At 44.4% G+C, this 16,695-nt stretch overlaps 1 protein-coding gene across 1 annotated transcript; it reads left to right on the top strand.

Annotated features, from left to right (window-relative positions):
• The first annotated feature begins 925 nt into the window (after positions 1-925).
• Zfp35 (zinc finger protein 35) lies at positions 926-16,406 on the top strand. Its single transcript, NM_001013141.2, has 3 exons — positions 926-1,079; positions 1,350-1,562; positions 13,983-16,406. The coding sequence occupies exons 2-3, from the start codon at positions 1,514-1,516 to the stop codon at positions 15,674-15,676; spliced, it is 1,743 nt and encodes a 580-aa protein (NP_001013159.1). The 5' UTR covers positions 926-1,079; positions 1,350-1,513; the 3' UTR covers positions 15,677-16,406.
• The last annotated feature ends 289 nt before the right edge of the window (positions 16,407-16,695 follow it).

The following is a 16,695-nucleotide window of genomic DNA, read 5'->3' on the forward strand; positions in this document are numbered from 1 at the left end:
CTGAATGGAAGGAACCTTAATTGAAAAAAAAAAAAAATGCCTCCATAAGATCTGACTGTAAGGCGTTTTCTTTATTAGTTATTGACAGGGGAGAGCCCAGCCCATTGTGGGTGGAGCTATCCCTGGACTGGTGGTTCGGGATCCTATGAAAAAGCTAACTAAGCAAGCCAGTAAGTGCACACCTCCATATCATCTGCATCAGCTCCTGACTTCAGGTTCCTATCCTGCTTGAGTTCCTGTCCTGACTTCCTCGGATAATGAACAGCAATATGGTAGTGTAAGACAAACCCTTTTCTCCACAACCTGCTGTTTGGTCGTGTTGTTTCGTTTCGACTATAGAAACCGTAACTAAGACAGGTGGGATGAGGGAGGTTGTATGAAAGGATAGTTAGGGTAGAAAGTTTAACTAGTGTGTTCAGTCCCCTAGATGGATGGTGGACGGATGGCAGGAAAGAAGGAAGGGAGAAGGAGGAAAAAAGAGGAATAAGCTTAGGAAGTTCACTTAGGAAAGGAATTAAGTTTTGGGAAGGAGAGAGTGAGAAAAGAAGCCGATAAAGAAGTAGGTCACAGTTAATATCTGGTCAGAAAAAAATAAACGGCCCTAGAGAGTTTTTCCAAAAGATGATGGATTTGACATTCATCTCAAGTACCACAGCAATGTATGAGCTTTGAGCTAAGCGGGCCCCTTAAGCTAAAGCTAGGAGTCACTTTTGGAGAACGTCCAGGTTCCTATATCACCGAGCAAGCGCACGCGAGGTGCACCATAGAGCTGTGATCCTCCCCGGTTCCTAGAGCGGCCAAGCGAGGGTTGTCTCTGTGCCTTGCATCCAAACGGAAGTTGGAGAAATTGTGGGTGGTGGCGTTTGACCGGTAGTTTCTTCAGCGCCGGAGAATTAGGGTGGCTTCCTGGGCAGAGAGAGCAGATCGGTTCCTGGCCTAACATTCTGTGGACAGCAAGTCTGCTCACTGGTCCTTTCATTCAACTGCATGAACGTCCGAAATGTTGGGGCTGATGCCATAACGGAGTGGATGAGCCCACACCAATCAGCCTGCAGAGCTGGAAAAGAGATACCTGACCTGTGAGTGTTAGAATCGAAGGGAAGACAGAGAATAACATAACCTTAATTTCTAAAGCAAATATTAACCCTGCCCGTTATCGTTCCAGTTACACCCCTATTTTAGTATTAATTCATCTCCAATCTTGGTTTGAACATCTCTTCCCTTGTAAGGGGAATTGTGTCACAGAGGGTTAATGTCCACATCCTAGGTGATCGGTAGGGAAGCTATCACTAAGAGGAAGCACGTGGAAGTTAAAAAATACTTCTCTCCTTTACTTTTTTCATATCTAGAAACTCTAGTCTCAGAAATGACATCACTCCTCTGTACAACGATTCTCATCTGAGCTCGGAGCTACCAAGTTGCCTGCTGGCTTCAGACCATTATGTGGACAAGAGGATCCTACAGAAGAAATGGTAATTCTCCAGCTGCTTACTGAGGTGTCCAGTTCTGCCCTATGGAGATCCAATTCAGTTACGAATCTCAAGACCATCACTTTCTCTCAGGTGAGTCAGTGCATTTCGGATTACTTGGGTGACACCAGTATTCTCCACTGTCTACCCTTTCTCTGCTAAGTAATACTGTGTTTTTAGTGCTCCAAGCAAAGTCTTATGGTTTTGTGTTGAGTTTTAGCGATCCGGTACTTAATTCAGTTGCATCTTTCTTTTAAAAACAGATTCTTTTATTCTTTGACAATTTCATACATGTAAACAATGCATTTTGATTGCATTCAACCTCAACGCACCTGAGTTCCCCCAGACGCACTTCCTGCTTCGTGTCATCTCTCTTTTTCCTAAGCTGCCTGTAGGAATGTTGACATACCTTACTGGCTTGCTCTTATATACATAATTGGGGCTTTGATAAGGACAGTGACCACATCATGTCTAAAAGATAGCATTTCACAGCACTCCTCACCATCTTCCAACATATTGAGTCTTTCTGCCCTCTCTTCTGGGATGTTCCAAAGCTGAGGGAATAGGAATGTTATAATAAATATCCCGTTTAGAATTTAGTACTCAATGGTCACTTCTTCTTAGTATTTTGACCAGTTATTAGTCACTGCATTAACTGCTGGCCACTACAGAAATGTGTTCTCTCCGCAGTAGGAGAACCCCCATGACTTTTGGGCCATTATTGTACTAGTAGGCACATCTTGCCTGGCAGTGCAATGTTTTGACTCTCTAATGCTGTGCTAAGATATCATGAACAAGGCAAGATAGAGAAGGGCTTATTGGAAGCCTACTTATAGTTTCAGAGAGTTAATGTCCATAACTATCAAGTCAAAGAGTATGGCAGTAGGCATGGTACTGAAGCAATTATCCTAGAATTCACATCTTAAGACACAACCACAAGGCAGAGAAAGCTAACTGGGAATGAATAGTGTGGGCTTTTAAAAATCTCAAAAAAGCCCACCCCCAGTGACACACCCCCAACAAGGCCACACCTCCTAATCCTTCCCTAACAGTCCTACCAACTGAGGACAAAGCATTCAAATATGAGCCTAGATGATCCATTGTCATTCAGATCACCATAGTAGGTATTATAGCATACAGTGCTTGCAGATGAGTAATACCATGGTTGAGTTTTCTCTCTCAGTGGCTGGCAGAGAACATTCAAGCCCTCTGAATTCTAGCCTTCAGGGAGAACATTTTCAGGTCAGTTTCAGCTTCATTTCTCTGTCTTGCATCCAGAATTCGTTGAATGTTAATAGTCTCACCTCATAGTTGTAGTGGTTAGCCAGGAGCAATGGCATTAGCAAGTGTCGTTTTGGGGGGAGCTTGACATTAACTCACAGGGAGGTAGCTCATGCCTGGCATTAAGGTTTTCATTTTACAATTTTTTTTTTTTTTAATGTATGTGAGTACACTGTCTCTGTCTGTCTCTGTCTTCAGACGCACCGGAAGAGGACATCAGATCTCATTACAGATGGTTGTGAACCACCATGTGGTTGCTGAGAATTGAACTCAGGACCTCTGGAAGAGCAGTCAGTGCTCTTAACCACTGAGCCGTCTCTCCAGCTCATTTTCATTTTATAACCAAGATTTTCATTTTATAACCCATGTCGGGGGGGGGGGTGCATTGTCCCCTCCATGCATAGGGGGTATTGCTATGACAGACCTGACTATGTTTCTGGGAGGATTGTGGAAAGGCTTTGGAACTTTGTGCAGTAAAAGTCAGTGCAAGATAAGAATGTTGAGAGCAAGGCAGAGGATGGAGGCCTGGCTTGTGAAGTGTCAGAAGAAAGTTTAAAGACTCTGTGTTGTCTCTTTGCTCACCTTTTTTTTTTTTTTCCGGAGCTGGGGACCGAACCCAGGGCCTTGCACTTCCTAGGCAAGCACTCTACTGCTGAGCTAAATCCCCAACCCCTGTGTTGTCTCTTTAAGTTAAGATTCTGTCATTCTAATCAGTTGGTGCTAAAGAGTCAGCCATGGTTAATAAATTGGCAGCACTGATGTGAAACCTTTGCATTACTGGGACAATTGGTGCTGGTTAGCAGTGATGAAGAAGAGACAGGCGTCACTCAGGTAAACTCTTCTTGGAAGTGTTTCTTCAGGGTCAGCTCACACAAACTGTTCCTGAAGCAGCCAAAATTATACCTTGTTCTAGCAGGTGAACTTGGTAGTGTAGGAGCCTCCTAGGTGGTACTGGCTTTGAGAGCGTGAAGGGGTCATGGAAAACAGCTGAGACACTTGGAGAGACTTGAAGAGTGTGGCCGTTGAAAGCCCAGGAGGGAAGGGGTTGTGAGGAGAAGTTGAGGCTTGACACCATGAGAGGCTACTGGGAAAAGTACAGCCCTGTTGCAGCAACAAATGCCAGTACCATGGGATGATCGCCAAGAATGGCAGTGCTAGTGTAGTGGAACCTGCCAAGAAGGAGCATGCACGCGCGACACACACACACACACACACACACACACACACACACACACACACACACGCACTGGTGGGGGTGGGGGTGGGGGTGGGGCTCAAGCTCTTTACCTGAAGCACCACCCGCTGGTAGCTGTGAGCTATAAGAAAGCAGGCTGAAGAAGCCAAAAGGCAGCACTCCTCACGGCCCTGCATCAGCTCCAGGTTCCTGCCCTGTTTAAATTACTGCATTAGCCTCCCTCACTGGGCTATGGCAGTGAATCTGTAAGCTAAAAACCATTCCTCCCCAAGTTGCTTTTGGTCCTGCTGTTTCCCTACAGCAACGTAACCTTAAGTAAGACAGCTACTCCACCCTCGACTCCTATGAACTGCATAGATTTTTTGGCCATCAAAATAAATAGAGCTTTTTTCCTTCTCTTTGTCTTTTGTCTTAGGGTACATAGTGTATCGTTTATGACAGCACCCCCAACTCAACCTTTAGGTCATTTCTTTGTAATCCCAGTCTAGGTTCTTCTGGATGATGGGGCATACAGTAAATCGCAGGAGTTACGACTATGAGCTCACTGCTAGACTTCCTTTTCTGGAGGTAGTATCATGTAGGATAGCCTGGTAACAAACAGAATCTCCACAAGTTTGTATCCACACTATCAATTTAATTATTTGAAAACAATTGTCTGCCATTTTTCATGACAAAACTGACCCCATGCACTGAATCTGCCTCCAGTACACAGTGGCTGCTCCCTCTCCAGGAAACGTCACCTCCGTGGTGTGCAGTATTGTCTTTGGTTGTTGCCTGTGGCCATATCGAGTTGGTAATAGGCATTTCTACCTGGGAGAGAGGAGATCCACATTTGGAAGCTGTATATGGCGTTCAACCTGCTGCCAGACCATTCTGTACACAATCAGTTGTGCTAATGTGAGAATAGAAGCTGATTGACCTGTGCTCAGCTCTCCCTGTCTTCCTTCTTGAGAGGCTTCTTCACAACGGATACTCTCTGCTGACAGTTTTCCAAGTACACAAGTAGATTTGCATACTTTGCCCACTCCAGGAGGCTTATCCTTATGTTTCTCCCAGAACCCTTGTTCCTTTCTAGTCTTCCAACCGTGCTCTTGTCATATACTTGATAACTGACGTGTCTCTAGCCATGAGTCAATCCAGCTTATACCCTAGACTGTTTCCTTTCATAAAAGGCAGACAGCCCATTTTGTCTTCTAAAGTTCTGTCTGTGGAAGACTTTGCTTTCAGAAGTGTGTCTGAGGCCATCGCTGGATAGGGATGTCAGTGAAAGGGTGCAGGCCTGCCTTGGCAACCCATTCTGAAACCACTTGTGTGTGCAATTTACTTACCAGGTGAACTTGATTTTTCAGTGGAATGCTGGTTTGTGTGTCCAATTTTGGATTCAGTAGGTCAAAGCCATCTGGTCTATAACAAGCAGTTTAGGGGTTGGGGATTTAGCTCAGTGGTAGAGCGCTTGCCTAGCAACCGCAAGGCCCTGGGTTCGGTCCCCAGCTCCAGAAAAAAAAAAAAAAAAAAAACACAAGCAGTTTAGTGTCCTGCAGTCAGGAAGTCCCATCAGTGCCTAGTAAACAGTAATCCGGGATTTGTTCTTCACTTGGAAGACTAATATTAACAGAAGCATATACAGCAGTAATCCACTGGGTTCTCTTCAGATCCTCCATGTAGTATCTCTAACCATCACCTCTAATGCCAGTAGTTGTCCTTGAGATGAGGTCAGATCTAACTCAGAAGTAGCAACCCTGGCCAGGTAGCATACATCTGTATCCCAGCACGAGTGAACACTAGGCAGGAAGGCTGCCATGAGTTCAGGGTCATTTCGGGCTACACAGTGATTTCAAGGCCAGCCAAGGCTATACTATAGGACCATGTCTCAAACAAAAGTGGGGGGTCGGGGTGGGGTACAGCCAATCCCTGTTTTCTCAACACTCAAGAGTTGAGGTAGGAGAGTTGCCATGAGTTCCAGAACAACATGGACTGTAGAGTAGTATCTCAACAACAGAAGTAGCAAACCAACTATTTAGTCATTCCAGGGGACAGTGGATTGGCTTAGAGCTGCACTTGGCACCAGACTGCCAACCTGAGTTTGAGGCACAAGACCCATATGGTACAAGGAGAGAACCAGGTAACTTCCACAATTGATCCTCGGACTTCCCACAAATGTCTTTCTGTGTGTATTCATCCGGGTATCTCTTTCTTTTGCATATACATCAGTTCTGCTGGATTAGAACTCTACCTTGTGATCTTCTCTGACCTTCTTAAGGGCCTTATCTCTAAATACCCGTCACTTGAGAGTTAAGATTTCAACCTATGGGGCTGGAGAGGTGGCTCAGTGGTTAAGAGCACTGACTGCTCTTCCAGAGGTCCTGAGTTCAAATCCCAGCAACCACATAATGGCTCACAACCATCTGTCATGGGATCTGATGCCCTCTTCTGGTGTGTCTGAAGACACACAGAACTACAGTGTACTTATATATAATAAATAAATAAATCTTAAAAAAAAAAAAGATTTCAACCTATGAATGACAGTAGAGAGGGGCACAGTTCACGTCAGAACATATGGAAAACCAAACAATAGTTTCCTTAAAACCAATGTTTGGTAAATATCTCAACAAAAGCTCAGAAGAAACACAGAGTTCAGCATACACATTACTAGACTAGGTAGAGAAAGAGGTTGGAGGTCACAGGAACAGAAAGCATGCTGGGAACTCTGAGAACATTTCTGGCAATTTTGCTTTTCTTAAACTAAAAGAGTTTAGTTTCTTTTTTTCCCCATTGTTGTTTTTTGCTTTTGTGTTTGTTTGGTTGATTAGTTCAGTTTTTTGGTATTTTGAGACAGGATTTCTCTGTGTAGCCCTGGCTGTCCTGGAACCCGCTTTGTAGATCAGGCTGGCCTTGCATTAGAAGATCCATCTACCTCTGCCTCCCAAGAGCTGGTGTTGAAGACCTGTGCACCACTGCCCCACTAGTTTCATTTCTTTGAATTGTCTATATCTGTAGATATATAAGTAGGTGTATATACTTTTCTGTGTATAAAAAACTAATAACCTTAATTTTAAAACATTAATGTTTTCAAGGAAATTACTTTATGTGGTTCACTTATAACATAATTTAAATATGTATATGCGTATTTTCTTTGTTTTTTTTTTTCATCATTTATGCATAGGTTTCCATTCTAAGGCTTTGGGTTTTTTTTTTTTCATTCTCTATTATCACAGTCTGTCTCAGCTGTGTTTCTATAAATGACTCGAGCCATTGCAAATAATGTTTTATTACTGCTCATATATATCACGCACAAAATAATTTTAAAACCATCATTTATTCATTTTTGTGTATATATATGCTTTATCACAGCATCCTAGCAACAGAAAGCTAATTTCTGCAGAAATTGTACCAGGCATGGGGTGTTGCTGTGATAAATTCTGTGACCTAAAGCAACTTGGAATGGAAGGGGTTTGTTTCAGCTTAGAGTTTACAGTCCATCGTGAAGGGAAATCAGGGCAGGAATCTAGAGGCAGGAATCCTAGAGGAATGCAGCTTACTGACTTGTTCTCCATAGCTTGTTCAGCTTGCTTTCTTATATCACCCAGGATCATCTGCTAACATACACACACGCACACACGCACACACATATATTGGGCCCCACCCACATCAATCATTAATCAAGAAAATACCCCACAGATTTTTTTGCCCACAGGCATTTTTATTATCAATTTAGGTTCCTTTGTCCGACATGACCCTAGCTTGTGTTAAGTTGACATACACACACACACACACACACACACACACACACACACACAATCAGCAAAACTGGCATAGGCGAAATACTGATACAGACATGGCCTTTTAGAAAAAGTTATTAGAGGCTCCAGAGTTCAAGATAGTTAATACCCAAGTATCTGATCAACTGTGCAATACTTCTCTACTTTTTGCCTGTTAATGAATCAGTAGTGGGGAGGTAATTGCAGGCCAAATTTAGGAATCATATTTGTGACAGTCAGTTTTAAGTGTCAAGTCGATACAATCTACATTAACTGAGTATAGAGTCTCAGTTATGGTTATGTGATTGCTTGTGTCACTTGGGTTTGCCTGTGGACATGACTGTTGGGGATTGTCTTAATTAAGTTAGTAGATGTGGGAAAATCGAACCCACTGGGGGCTGCACTGTTCCCTAGTGGAGAAATAAATCAAGCTCAGTATAAGCAAGCAGGCTGGCATGACTCTCTGCTCTCTGCTCTTGACTGTAGATGTGTTGTGACCAGCTGCTTAAAGCCCCTGCCACTGTAACTTCCCCCACAATGATGAGCTATAATGTGGAATTTTAAAGGAAGCTAAACCCTTTCTTTCCTAAGTAGCTTGTTGCCAAGATATTTTAGCAACTGAAATTAAACTAGAACAATATTCAAAGATAGCTGTCCAAATTGCCCATCAGTTGGCTGGAGGTCCCTTGGCACAACCTGGAAAAACTCATAGGTAGAGGAGGAGAAGCTCATCAAGTGCCGATCTCTGGCAGCCATTGTCTCCCTCAGTGTGTGGCGACAGTGAACAGAATAGGCAGAAACGACGCCCTCTTCTACTGCAGTCGTTGTGTGCACCTTGAGTATTGGGACCAGCAGTTCTTCCTGGGCTTACACTGGGACTCTGAATGGTAAGGCCAGGGGTGAGAAAGGAAGGGTTAGAACCTGGGATGAGGAGGGACACCATGGCATCTCACGTCTCAGTATCTGAAACATTGGACCACACTTCACAGTGAAACTGTCGGTAGCCCTGGGGCCAGTCCATTGCCTGTCTTCTCAAGCAGGACCTGGGCAAGGAACAAGGTCCAGCACTCCTTGCTCCATCCACAGGGTTTCAAAGGGCCTTCGATTGTACCTCGTCTCCAACGTGGTGGCTGTCAAACTCTTCCACCAGCTAAAGCCTGCAGTTTCCCTTCTCCTGCTCCTCACAGCTGTTCGTTCTTCCAGCTCAGCTCTCTCTCCTTGGGCTCACTCCCACTGCCCTGCTCCTTGTCCTGACCATGTTTGTTTAGTAGCTGGTGGGAAAGCAGGCTCCCTCGTCTCTACTGTCTCAGTGTCTCTAGGGCTGTCTTGTAGTACCAGCTCAGCCCACACCACTAACGGTAGGCAGGAAAAGGTACTTGTATCCGGTCTAATGTTACCACTGGGAGCGACAGAGAAAACCTCTCTGAGTGTCTTGGTTAATCTAAGAAGAGGTGTTTAAGCCACCGAAACGTTTCATTTGGCCCCGTTGCAGCTGATTGTTTAGACAGTCCCAGCCCTCCTCTCAGCAGCAAAGGCAGTTGTTGGGCCAGGCTCTTTTAACACTAGTCATGGCAGTGTCTCCTAGACACCAGGGCCAGTGCACCCTCCTCTCAGCCTCGGCGAAGGTGGTCACAGAGTCATATAGAATATATTGGGGCTTGTGATAAAAACTCTGGTCAAAACTCCTTCAGACAGCCCTGGAGAGCCTGTGCAAACAGCTGTGATCTTCCTGTTGTGTTCTCAAGGCTCAAGGCGTCTGTGGAGTCTTACAGATAATAGCTAATTATAGCTGGCTGTTTGGTTGTTTAGGTTTTTTTTATTTTTACTTTTCTAATTCAAGTTAGCCAGGGCAGCAAGGCAGATGGGTGTCAGCATCTCGTTCTGTTAACAGGAAACTAAATGTAAAGAATTCACCTCTGACACTAATAGTGATTTTTAGCTCATGTTAATAGTACTAGGACATTTCTGTTGCCCGGAGAGAGCTCAGATGAAGCATCCATGCTGAGACGGCAGGCACTGAACTCTCAAATGGTGTCCCAGCTGTGTTGAAGCTGCCATTACTGTCCTGTAGGAGAGCTTTCTCACCCACTGAATGGTTACCAGACTCATTCTCCTGCAACAGCCAGTCATTGCAGTGTGTCTTGAGTATGTATATGAAAGTTTCCACCTGCCTAGGCGTGTATCTGTACTGCATACGGGGGGACGGGTCTGATTACTAGGGGCAGAAACCAGGTAAATTACTAGCACTTTGGCTGCTTTGCTTAGATGGAAGTTAATTAGCCTAATGTCTAAGGGAAAAGTAAAGAGTCTGGTGATTTATGTGCTGAACAGTACAGAACGTGGGTCACTTCTAGAAAGTTCTTGCTGAAGGTCCAGGTGCTGAAGAGTTCAGAGCTAAGAGCCAGACTCCGAAAAGGAGACCACTGCCAGAGAGTCCCGCTGGGGGTCACGCTGGAGAGTTTGGCCTTATGAGTGGGGTGCACAGTCAGTGGTGCCGAGGCAGTGGCACTGTGAAGGTCAGCACTGAGGTGATCCTGAAGGGTCAGCTGGTGAAGAACAGGCTCTGGAGGTCACTCTTTAGAGGTCAGTGCTGAGGGAACAGGCTCTTGAAAGTTCGGCACTGAGGGGACTGGATCCTGATAAGCTGACTGGGGGTTGGGAGACTTCCTGCTAAAGAGGCTCCCAGAGGAGTTATTGCTAAGGAGTCCAGGGTGGACAAGTTTTCTCTGACAAGTGGAGTCATAGTTCACACAAGGACTCGGAAGCTACAGAGTTCAACAGTAAGCAAGAGGTAGCCAGACGATGGCTGCACTTCCTGTGGCTTGTACACTCAGGTAGACTTTCTGCTTGCCTGTCCAAATGCTGATTTGCTTTAACTTCTAAGGGAAATGATGGCCCTTCTAGACATGTTTGCCTCCAAATGAATCCACAGCTCCCACAGAGGTCACCTGAAGGGTTCCTTAGGGATGTAAGAACGCAACCCATGATGGCCTTGACATTAACCAGTCTATTTGTGCCCCTGATCACTGCCCATGGACAGCCAGCCTTCCCCCTTGTCAGCATAGTGCTGCTGGGTATTTGTGGACAGGTCTTATGCTTTCCGGTGGTGTGGAGTCTGGTGATGCCCTGCCACAGTAGACTGGACATCAGTAGACATCTTCAGTTGGCTCTATGAAGATTTGGAATATAACTTCGGTGTGTGGAAAGGACCTAGACCACTCACCCAAAAACACATTGAAAGTCAGTGCATGGTAAAGGAGAGTGAAGAGGTTCACTAGAGTTCCTGAGTCCAGACTTTTGATAGAACTGCTAAGCTGTGCTCTAGATAAGGAACCAGGTATTTATTCTCCATATCATTCAGAGTCTTGTGGGTTTGGAGGTAAATATGGTCCATGCTTGGTTACCTGCAGGTCTGGGGTGTAACTCAGTGCTAGAGCCCTTGACTGTGAGGTAAAAAGTCCTGAATCAGTCCCTTGCATGTTCAAAACTACCACTAAAACAAAGTATGGCTAGTTAAACATCACAAAGTCCCACTTAATAGGTGCATTTTTAGCAACAAGCCAGGCAGGAATTACCTTTTCAAATCTAGTAGCAACAAATGATCCTGACCCCTGATCCTGCTGCCTCCCCTCCATAAGTGGTAGGGTCATAGGAAAGGGCCCTGAAACCTCACTGGAGTCGGAAGGTTAATTAGTAAGTTGTAGTAGTGTTCACACTGTGGCATATGTGGAGACAGGAGTTCTGTGTGCTGGCACAGAGGACCTGTGTGCTGCTGTGTGGCCGTCTGGGATCCTAGTGTCTGCCAGTGCTGCAGTAGTTCAGTGCCGCCCGCAAGTTCTTGTTTTGTGTACATCATACATTGTTACTCCCATCGCACCCATGTCTTCATGCAACCCGGTTAGGCCCCTTCCTCCCTGTAAGTCCTCTCCCATTGATTCCTGTTTGGTTTGTTTTGATTTCAGCCTGGAGTATCTGTGTCAACAGGTTTGGGATTACCCATTGTATTCTGGTGGGCTCACTGTTTGATACAAACTTAAGGCAGTGATTGCCCCTCCCCCAGACTCCGTCAATCACCAAGAGCTTATCAGGTAGAGTTGAGTCCATTGAGCTTCTCCCTGATTTGTAATTAGGTTTTAACAGATCGTGCAAGCCCAGCACAGCAGCCACAGCTCCCGTGAGATCTTGTCTGCAATGGCTATGTCATACCTAAAAATAGTATTTTATGCCAGGCATTGGTGGTACACACCTTTAATCAGTACTTGGGAAGCAGAGGCAGGTGGATCTCTAAGTTCGAGGCCAACTTGGTGTATAGAGTTCCAGGCCAGCCAGGGCTAGCTACACAGTAAGACCCTGTCTCAAAAAAACTAAAAATTGGAAAAAATTTTATATATATACATATATATATATATATATGTATATATATATATTTCCTGCCTCTTGTCCCTCTCTTCCAGCTCCTGCAGCATTCTTTCCACTCTTTCTTTCACAGTGTCCCCCAAGCTGCAAAGGGAGTAGCACAGATGTCCTGGTTAAGACTAAGACTACACTGTTATTTATTCTAAACATCCTGACAGCTGTAAGTCTGTGCTCTCTGCAAAGAGAAGTCTCTGTGATTAAGGATGATAGTGGTAGCAAGGAAGTAAGTTGAAGATAAGCTGGAAGCTTCCTCACTACTAGCTAGCTTTCATAGCTCCTGAAGGGAAGCTACTTGAGAGATGAGGCCTCAATATTCTTACTTCGCTGTGAACCCCACCAACTACAGTGCTGATTTGCCAAGCAAGATGGGGCTACCAGTATAATGGCAGCACAGCTGTTCTGAAGGCAAACAGTCACTGTTGGGTTACATTGAGGCCTGCTTGTCAGAAGAGAATACATGCTGATACCATTAAACCCAGTTGAAAACCCACAGCCAGCAAACAGACCGTAGTGAGTACTTTACCACTGTGTTTAACTAAATTGATATAGCACCAGGCTTCAGTCTAAATATTTATGTTTGTGCCTTTAATTTCTATGTATGCCAGTACACTGTAGCTGTTTCAGACACATCAGAAGAGGGATTTGAACTCAGGACCTCTGGAAGAGCAATCAGTGCTCTTAACCACTGAGCCATCTCTCCAGCCCGTGCCTTTAATTTCTAAGTTTGCCTTTGGAGGCTGGAGAGATGGCTCAGTGATTAAGAGTACTTGCTGTTCTTCTAGAGGACCCAGGTTCACCAACCAGCAGCCATGTGGAACAGTTCACAACTGCCAGGAGATCCTACACCCTCCTCTGGCTTCTAAGGACAGTGTACACACATGGCATAAGCACATACACACAAATACACGTGAATTTAAGTGTCCTGGCACCCATGTAAAAAAACAAAATGAAACCAGTCTTTGTGTCAAAATTGATTTCTTGTTACTCTCATTAATGCGTGAAGTTTGAGAAAGCGGGAACAACTTGGCCGTCTCATTACTCTGACCCCCTTGCTTGGGACACCAAATTCAGTTCCATCTGGACGAGATAATAAGTAGTGTCAGAGTTCTTTTGCACTGGATAGATATCGTTGCCTGGAAATTCAGTGTTAAACTGATTGCTGTCCTGGAAAGAACACAGTATATGTTCTATGGATATAACAACTGTTACACTGTTTCTTTTCTTTTTTTTTTTTTTTTTTTTTGTTCTTCCCACCCCCCACCCCGGAGCTGGGGACCGAACCCAGGGCCTTGTGCTTCCTAGGCAAGCGCTCTACCACTGAGCTAAATCCCCAACCCCCCCCCCCTTTTTTTTTTTGGTTCTTTTTTTTTTTTTAATTATACTGTTTCTTAAAGGCAGATGCAAAGGAATTATTTTTATTTCCCTTTCGTTATTTTTCTTTAGCACTTTACTTTTAGCCTAAATATCTGAGCACTGCAAGATAAAATCAAACCCACTTTCCTTTCCTACATTTTTGTGCTGTTTAGCTATATTAATAAGTTATCAGCTTTAATTTATACTTTTATTATCGCAGTGACTCAATCTCATTATTCCCAGGCCTCTTGCAAAAATCATACCTTTGTCTCTTATAAGGACCTTCTACAAATGCGCGATCCATATTTATTGAATCTTCCCAGTTTTCCCCAAACTTGAGAAAGCCTCCCCTTTCGTTTGAGTTCACCGCCTGCAGTCTGTCAACCACGTGGGCCCTGTTACCACGTCCTCCCCTCTTATTGTAGCATCTACAGGTAAATACTGCTCTGCTTCACCTGGAACTTCCTTACACATGCGCACATTTTCATTTAGATTTTGTTTATTTTCCAGATGGTGAGGTTCAGATCAAGATCGGAGAGCCAGCCACAGAGGAGGAAATGACAGGAGAGATTGAAACACTGACTGAAGAGTCTGGCAGCTCCCAGGCTGATGATGCCCACAATTCCAAAGGCAGCGGATTCTTTGAGTTTGGGGATGAATTGAATGATCAGATGCTCTTTGGAAGAAGACAGTATAACTGCGACGAATGTGGCCAAAGCTTTGCTTGGAATACAGGTCTTATTAGGCACCAAAGAACTCACTGGAAACCTTACGAATGTGAAGAATGTGGAAAGGCCTTTCGGATGAGCTCAGCCCTGGTTCTACATCAGAGAATTCATACTGGAGAAAAGCCCTATCCTTGTAGTTGGTGTATTAAAAGTTTTAGTCGGAGCTCAGACCTTATTAAACATCAAAGAGTCCACACGGGTGAAAAACCTTACAAGTGTGATGAGTGTGGGAAGGCCTTCAGTCAGAGCTCAGACCTTATGACACACCAGAGAATCCACACAGGAGAAAAACCCTACCAATGTAGTCATTGTAGTAAAAGCTTTAGCCAGCACTCAGGCATGGTTAAACATCTGAGAATCCACACTGGAGAGAAACCTTATATGTGTAACCATTGTTACAAACATTTCAGTCAGAGCTCTGATCTCATAAAACATGAGAGAATCCACACTGGGGAGAAGCCGTATAAGTGTGATGTGTGTGGGAAGGCCTTCAGTCAGAGCTCAGATCGTATTCTCCATCAAAGAATCCACACTGGGGAGAAGCCATATCCATGTGCTCAGTGTAACAAGAGTTTTAGTCAGAATTCAGACCTTATTAAACACAGAAGGATTCACACTGGCGAGAAGCCATATCAGTGCAGTGAATGTGGGAAGGCTTTTAACCAGAGCTCAGTCCTTATTCTGCATCAAAGAATTCATACTGGAGAGAAACCCTATCCATGTAATCAGTGTGCCAAAAGCTTCAGTAGGCTTTCAGATCTTATTAACCATCAACGAATTCACACCGGAGAGAAGCCTTACCCATGTAGTCAGTGCAGTAAAATGTTTAGTAGAAGGTCCGATCTTGTTAAACATTATCGAATCCACACTGGGGAGAAGCCCTATGAGTGTGATAAATGTGGCAAGACTTTCAGTCAGAGTTCCAACCTTATTCTCCACCAGAGAATCCACACTGGAGAAAAACCATACCCTTGCAACAGTTGTTCTAAAAGTTTTAGTCGAGGTTCAGATCTCATAAAGCATCAAAGAGTACACACTGGAGAAAAACCATATACTTGTAATCTGTGCAATAAGAGCTTTAGTCAAAGTTCAGACCTCACTAAACATCAGAGAGTGCATTCTGGCGAGAAGCCCTACCACTGTAGTAGTTGTAACAAAGCCTTTCGTCAGAGCTCTGACCTTATTCTCCACTACAGAGTTCACACAGGAGAAAGACCATATGCGTGTACACAGTGCACCAGAAGTTTCAGTCAAAAGTCAGACCTTATTAAACACCAGAGAGTTCACACTGGAGAGAAGCCATATAAATGTGTGTGTGGGAAGGCCTTCAGTCAGTGCTCAGCCTTTACCCTTCATCAGAGAATCCACACTGGAGAGAGGCCATATCCATGTGCTCAGTGTGGCAAAAGCTTCACCCAGCGCTCTGATCTAGTTAACCATCAAAGAGTCCACACTGGTCAAAAGCCACAAATGTAATACCTGTGTGAAACCTTCAGCGCCATGACCAGTCTTACCGGATAGCAGAGGGTGTGCCCAGAGCCATTAGCAGCTTTTCTGAAATGGGAAAAAGTGAGAAAGTCCTGCTTGACAGGCAGATTTCCCGGCCTGCTTATGGAAAAATAAGAGAAGGTGTGCTTGAGGCTCAAGGTGAGGGGCCGAAGATTTGCCCTTGGTGGAAGAAACAGGGAGGTTATTTGATGGGAACAGATGTCTTACTGTATATTGCAGCAAATTGCTTCTGTTGGCTTATGGCTTTGCTTCCACAATACTGTAGCATAAGAAGGCTGTGAGAACTACACTCACTGCTGGCGTGGCATAGATCTGCGGCCCTCCCGTACCTGTCTTGCATCTTTTTTTTTTTTTTTTTTTTATCTTTCCTATAATCAGCCTCACTCTCCCCACAGAGACTGTTCAACTTTGTGCCATCCAGACTAATACCAGGATCCACATAAAAGAACTTCTGATCTCATGTTCAGGGTAGCTGATATTTTAACAAATCTTATCTTGGTGATTTTAAGTAAATCCATTCTAGGCAGGCACATGTCTTTAATTTTAGCACTTGGGAGGCAGAGGCAAGTGGATCTCTAACTTCAAGGCTCTCCAGGGCTACATAGAAAAGTCTGAGGGGTTGGGGATTTAGCTCAGCGGTAGAGCGCTTGCCTATCGAGCGCAAGGCCCTGGGTTCGGTCCCCAGGTCTGAAAAAAAGAAAAGAAAAAAAAAAAAGGTCTGCCTTGGGAAAAAAATAGAACAAATGAAGGGTGGGAGGAGAAGAGAAGGAGATTCATTCTGAGGAGAAAGACTCCATAAATGTGGGAAAGCCTGTAGAGTACAAATTTGGAGACCATACTAAAACAGAATCTTACCAATGCTATAATGATCATGAATAGGTTTTAATCAATGTTCAACCCATGCTTCACTTAAAAATACTAGAAGATGAATTTTTATAACAATTTACCTTAGATCTGAGAATTACTGGTATTGAGGAAATCCTAAG

The sequence above is a fragment of the Rattus norvegicus genome, chromosome 18 (assembly GCF_036323735.1).
Source record: "Rattus norvegicus strain BN/NHsdMcwi chromosome 18, GRCr8, whole genome shotgun sequence".
In the NCBI taxonomy this organism is placed as follows: Eukaryota; Metazoa; Chordata; class Mammalia; order Rodentia; family Muridae; genus Rattus; species Rattus norvegicus.